Source organism: Myotis lucifugus, unplaced genomic scaffold, assembly GCF_000147115.1.
Source record: "Myotis lucifugus unplaced genomic scaffold, Myoluc2.0 scaffold_92, whole genome shotgun sequence".
Classification (NCBI taxonomy): Eukaryota; Metazoa; Chordata; class Mammalia; order Chiroptera; family Vespertilionidae; genus Myotis; species Myotis lucifugus.
The window spans coordinates 594,798-601,164 of record NW_005871140.1 but is presented as its reverse complement, the minus strand read 5'-3'; the positions used below and the strand labels follow the sequence as shown (position 1 = coordinate 601,164).

At 42.6% G+C, this 6,367-nt stretch overlaps 1 protein-coding gene across 1 annotated transcript in view; it reads left to right on the top strand.

The window, feature by feature from the left end:
• Positions 1 to 3,214: 3,214 nt before the first annotated feature.
• The window catches only part of CCDC34 (coiled-coil domain containing 34), a 20,701-nt gene continuing 17,548 nt past the window's right edge, over positions 3,215 to 6,367 (top strand). Inside the window, 2 exon segments of the mRNA XM_006109932.3 lie at positions 3,215 to 3,420; positions 3,422 to 3,592. Of these exon segments, the coding sequence (XP_006109994.1) occupies positions 3,248 to 3,420; positions 3,422 to 3,592 (344 nt within the window). The 5' untranslated portion in view covers positions 3,215 to 3,247.

Sequence of the window (6,367 nt, the reverse complement as noted above, 5' to 3'; positions counted from 1 at the left end):
TATCCTAGATAAAAGTTTTTTCCTTCAAAATTCAAGTTACTGAACACTTGCACTGCATTCATTTAAAAATGGAATAGTAGGTAGATATATAAAATGTGTGGTAAATCATGCTATCCATATGGTCATAAATACAATATTATAAGCAGCATTTTTAATTATTGAGTTTCCAGAAAGCAGTCTGCTTTATCTTAATATATAAGCAGTTATAATGAATTTGCTTAGTGTTAAAGTAAGTAAAGTGAAATAATATTTAAATAATTTAAATAATAAAAATATTTTTTATTAAGAAATAAGAGTGCTAGAAGAAATATTAGAGCAGGTTGCTGAAATTTAGAAGATTCTAAGTATGAGCCATACTCATGAAATACAAATTGAAATTTAAGAGGAATTTAAGAGAAAAGGTGAAATTTAAGAGAATACCATCAATTAGGTCTTTATTTAAAAGCAGATGATTAAGAACATGCATAATACCAGTTGTCCAATTTCTTAGAAATAACTCAATGTTGACAATCCTCAAGCCCTCATGTGACAGACGAGAAAATACAGGGCTTAATGAAATTTAAGTAAATACCTGAGTCACATAGCAAATTAGAACCTAAACCAGCACCCAGTTCCTTTTGAGACATAGGTTTTTGTGTGTGTGTGTGTGTGTGTGTGTTTAAACTTGTGTATAGGTTTGGGATTTCCAAAACAAAAAGTAGAATAGTGTAATTATTCCTCCTCCCATCCCCTCATCCCTCACTCCGCACCTCCAGTACCCATCCATCACCCACCCAACTTAGGCAATTATCAGCAGCACAAGGTAAATCTTGTTTCATTTTCATCCCATTCACTAACCCTTTCCAATTCCTTTGCCTTTAGATTATTTTGAAGCAAATGTAAGACATACTGTTTCATCTGAAAACATTTTAATATGTCTAGGGATATTGGATTTTTTTATTGTTTAAAGTATTACATTTGTCTCCTTTTTCCCCCATTGACCCCTCCCCGGCCAATCCCACCCCCCAGGACATGCCCCCACCACCCCAGTGTCCATGTCCATTGGTTATGCTTATATGCATGCATACAAGTCCTTTGGTTGATCTCTTACCTCCCCATCCCCCCTCAATCTAGGGATACATTTTTAAAAGTTGCATGATATATTGCCACAGGGTTAAATGGTAACGACATTGTTTTTATACCAGAGAGATTTTTAGGAAGAAATGACTGTACTTATAGGATACAAAGCCAGCAAAAATAATCTTAACTATACCATGAAAGTGAAAATAAATGATCAGTAAGAAGCGAAGACACTAAGTCAATACCGTAAAACATAAGAGGAGAGGCCCTCTTTTGAGCTTATTCATACATTTATATGTAATTCTCCCAAACTTGATTATGGCTTCTGAGTCCCAGTAATGAAAAGGCACTGTAAGAGAGGAGACCACAGGCCTCGATTATGTTCAAGCACCAGCGCCATGCGGCTCTTTGCCTCATAGCTCCAGTGTTGCGACAGCAAAATGTCATAGCTGGTCATTATGATGATTCTGAGGCATCAAGGAAAGGGAATAATTTGTTAAGTAAAAACATTTTAGGGAGGCACAGAAGTATATGGCTTTTTACATCACCATACCAAGAGGTTAAAGTGGAAAAACCTTGTAGTTTAAGTGACATAATTTATCATCTACCATGTTCTCCGTCAGTTCCTATGCTAGAAGCTTTGAGGATTAATGAGATAATATGACTAGGAGGTGGTTATTTCCCTGTTTTACAGAGGAGTAGGGACTTGGAAAGGCCAAACAGCCTGTTTAAGGAAACCTGAAATCTAGTAAGAGGAAACCACTGATTCAAACCCAGGTCCCTTTCATACTAAAACATGTGTGCTTTTTCTTCTATGCTTCGGTTATGTCAGATTATGACTTTTGCAAGTAACTTTTCAAATTTACCTCCTTCTGAAGCCCTAGGTTGCTCTGGGGCTTTCTGATGCTCTTGTGGATTCTAGAGATGTTCTCATAAAAGATTTTAGACAAATATGCTGATATTGACTAATTGGGGTAGAGAATGAAAACTCCATTAACCAAGTGTTATTCCTTGATTAGTTTCATTACTCCTTTAAATTGCTATTTTCTTCATTTATATTGTTTTTACTGAATATTGAGGCTAAATTAGCATTCATTTAAACTGTTTTCCATGTCATATTTTTATTAATTATAGCTTCTGCCTTCTGAATTGCCCTTGGTTACTATTGTTTCTATCATATTTAATTCTCCTTTGTCAAATGTTGCAGATCTAAATTTCATCAAAGATTTTGTACCACTCTTAGGTCAGTAACAAATCTTGTGTGCTGTTTTAGCCACTGTCAGTTTTCACTTTGTGGTATTTCTAGAGCAATATGCATTATGAGCTGGACAAAAGCCATATTTATTTACAAATGTTACAGTTTTGTCAGCATGAAAAAAGCATCCAGATTTATTACCACCTCTCCCTTGCTACTGTCATCCCCAATCCCTAAGAGACTGCTCCTTCCGAGGTCCCACATTTTTCCTTTCCTCATAAAACGCATGCCACAGAAGAGTGGTATGATTTTTCACAAGAGAATGAGGACCTTGTCCCTGCAGGGTTTTTATTTTACTCATCCAAATATACAGTGTCTAGCACAGATCCTAGCACACTAGAGGGTTCAAAGAGACCCCCACATTCACATGGATAGACCGGCAAAGGAGGTGCTAACCAAAAAATTAAAAAAAATTTTTTTTCCTAAAAAGTTATCCTAAATTGACCTCACTTGTACAGTTGGATAAAGTTCGCCTCTGCTCCCCTCATAAAATGTGGCCGTGTATTGAAAGAAATCTTGACTGATGCTTATAATCCTGACCTTGTAACGATACGGGGATAATTCTGACTTTTTTGCCTCTTTCCCTATAAAAGTATCTGTCTATTTAGCTGCAGCCTGTTTCCTGTAGAAAGTGAACTGCAACACCACAGCCAGCAAGGGACAGGCCCGCAAAGTTGTCATGGGGACGCGATCTGGCCGCTCGCGGAAGCGCGTTTACCTGGCCGGCCGGCCGGGCGGAGGAAGGGCCGGCGACACAGGCCCCGGCGGAGGACTCCCCGCCCGAAGGCCGGAACAAAGCCGGCGCGGAGTCCACGCGTCGCCCAGGCAACGCGGGCCTGTTCCCGCCCTGATTGGCCAGGCTCGGCGCGCGCGGGGCCTGCTGGGAGAGCACGTCTCCGCCGCCGCTCCGCCGGTTTGAACGTGGCGGGCCCGATGTGGGCGGCGGGGCGGTGGGGAGCTGCTCGCCCCCCTTCCGACGCCTGGTTCCCGGCAGACTGCAGCGCCCGGTCGCGGCCTTCCTCGGGCTCCGTCTCCGCGCTCACGGCGGACGCCCGCGGGCAGGGGCTGGAGGCGGGGGCGGGGGCGGTGCGCTCGCCCATCCCCGCGGCTGAGCTGCAGCAATTCCACCCGCTCGCTGTTGTCTCCCCTCTGCCGCCAGAGCTTCGCGTTTGACGACGACGGCGACGCGGCGGATGAAGAAGAAGTGGACGAAGATGCCCACGACTCGGAGGCCGAGGGGGCGAGCCCGGGAGGAGTGGAGTTGCAGGGGCGCGCCAGGTAAAAGCGAGGCCGCCGGAGGCCCTTCCGTGCACCTCCTTCTGTGGCGAAAGCCCCCCTGCCGAGGCCAGAGCCTGTGAGCTGGTGCTCCTTTCTGCACACAGGCCTGGGCCCATTCTTATACGTGACCTCACGTTTTCTGTGATCCTTAATCCCTCTTCAAACTGAGGATATGATGACTGCTACAGTCTCACTCCCCAGATAGAAGTACATAGTCTCAAACACGCACAATTTTGCTACCATTTCAGGAGTTGTATAAATACTCAAAAATCTTATTGTGAGCACCAGAACTCTTGTCCAGACTTTTAAAAAAATTTATTTCAGAGAGAGAGAAAGAGAAACATCAATGATGAGAATCATTGCCGAAACCGGTTTGGCTCAGTGGATAGAGCTTCGGCCTGCGGACTGAAGGGTCCCAGGTTCGATTCCGGTCAAGGGCATGTGCCTGGGTTGCGGGCACATCCCCAGTAGGAGATGTGCAGGAGGCGGCTGATCGATGTTTCTCTCTCATCGATGTTTCTAACTCTCTATCTCTCTCCTTTCCTCTCTGTAAAAAATCAATAAAATATATTTAAAAAAAAAAAAATGATGAGAATCATTGATTGGCTGCCTCCTACACGCCCCACACTGGGGATCGAGCAACCGGGGCCTGTGCCCTTGACCTAAATGGAACCCTGATTTCCTGGTTCATAGGTCGATGTTCAACCACTGAGACGTGCCAGCTGAGCATCTTGTCCAAACTCTTAACACCAAAACATGGCCCACTGCACCTTGGTAGTACCTGTAGTTATTTGGGGAACAAACACACAAAACAAACCTGATTGCCAGTGAAGTAGCTTGTCAGAAGCAGTATACTTTTTATGTCACAAATAAGGAGATGAAGCAGAGAGAATGTAACAATGTCAACCTCATTATCCAGAGACAACCTTGGGTCTGATCTGAGCACTGAACAGTGGAATAGGAGTCACTGAATCAAAGATTGTTAGAACCAAAGAGATTATTAAAACCATCGTAATTTGTTTATTTCTACAATTATTCTTTTGGCAAACATTTAGTTTGTGTTACATATCAGTCTACATACTGGGGACTATGCAGAAGATAAACATGGTCTCTACTCCCGTGGAATTAAAGCCTAGATCAAGTCACTCATTTCACAGATAATAAAACTGTGGCTCGAATACAAATAAAAAGTCTGATTCAAAGGCATACACCCAGTCATTAGCAGAGCTGGTTGGGCCTAGTACCAAGTTATAGCAGTTTCGTTATCACTTCCCTATACTAGATGCCTATTACTGGATATGTAGAAATGGGAGCAAAGGGCCCATTCCTGCAGGAATATGTTTTTCTGAGACAGGCATTCTGGAGTAGGTTCATGATGTCATCTTCAGAAAACAGTTGCAAGTTTCCGATTGTCTATCATTGTAAGGCATAGTACAGGAGATCTAAGAAATATAGACCCGTGTTTTATGTATAAGCATCAAGATAGTCTCCTTCATATAAGGCATTCATAACCAGAGTGAGTGAATGGAATATGGAACCATATGAAGTGACTCTCATAGATAGTTTTACAACAGTGAGACTCTTAACAATGAGAAGCAAAAGTAATTACATTGGTGGGAATGGAGATCAGTAAGAGTAGCCATTCAGTCACTTGTTCAGACTGGTTGTAGCAACAAGAAACGCCTTTGATCAACCTGATAGTAGAACTAGTGGTAGAAGTAGACTTTAAGGAGTCCATTTCCATGCGGGTCTTTGTAGGGATTCTTCTGGACTGAGTTGGCTCCAAAGATTTTTAAAATAAAGTTAAGCCTTTGGAAAATACTTTCTCAGCCTAATCAACAAGACAATGTAGACACATTTGAGCAGCCTAAGGAATGCTGGCCATCAAAACCACAGCTCGGCTGCTGAGACCTTTCATTAGCTTCCAAGATCCAAAGCCTTGACCAGAGGAGCTGGACGGATTTATGTCTCCCCTTAGCCAAAGCCCAAGTGAGCTGGTGGCTCCTAGGGCCAAGGCTGCCTTCCTTATCACAGTCCATTCCCTATGATTCAAAGGAATCATAGATGCAGGGACTCTTTTCAGATACTTCGGACAAGTTATCACTTCTTTTCAGGAAGGATAAGTGTTGAAAATTTTTTTTCATTCTGCCTACGTCTAACCTTAAGTTGGTGCCCTGGACAGTTTGGGGCCGAATGGGATGAGGTGAGCAGGCGGACTGAGTCGTAGTCCAGCCACAGTTCTGGGTAATCTTTGTGGACTAGGGCGTAAACATAGAGCTGCCTTTTTTCCCATCCTTCACCTGCCATAGTGATCTGACTGTGGCAAAACTTACAGGGTAAGGCTTTTTTGAGCTAGACTCAGGCATCAGCTGCACATGATGGATATGAACTCAAGATATGTTAGGTGTAAATAGGGCCATGCTCAGAGGATGCATTGACCTTCCAGTGGACTGAGGTGAAGCTCACAGTTGACTTCGGACAAGATAATGAGTATTTTCCTGGAGTCTTATAATATGTGTTGGGCCTGCTGTTTAGTAAGCTTTATCCTGGTTTTTATATTGCTCTCCATTAGGAAACCCATCTTAATAAAGGTTTTGGTCATAAACAGCTGCTTATCAAACCTTTCTTGATTATGGGTAGAGTTATATATGTCAAACATTTTGAACATGTTTGTTAAAAATATTAAGGCAAGAAATTTAATATTTAAAGCGTCATTTTCTTAAAAAAAAACACTGTTCTCACTCCTTTCTTCTCTCAACAAACATTCTTAGGAGC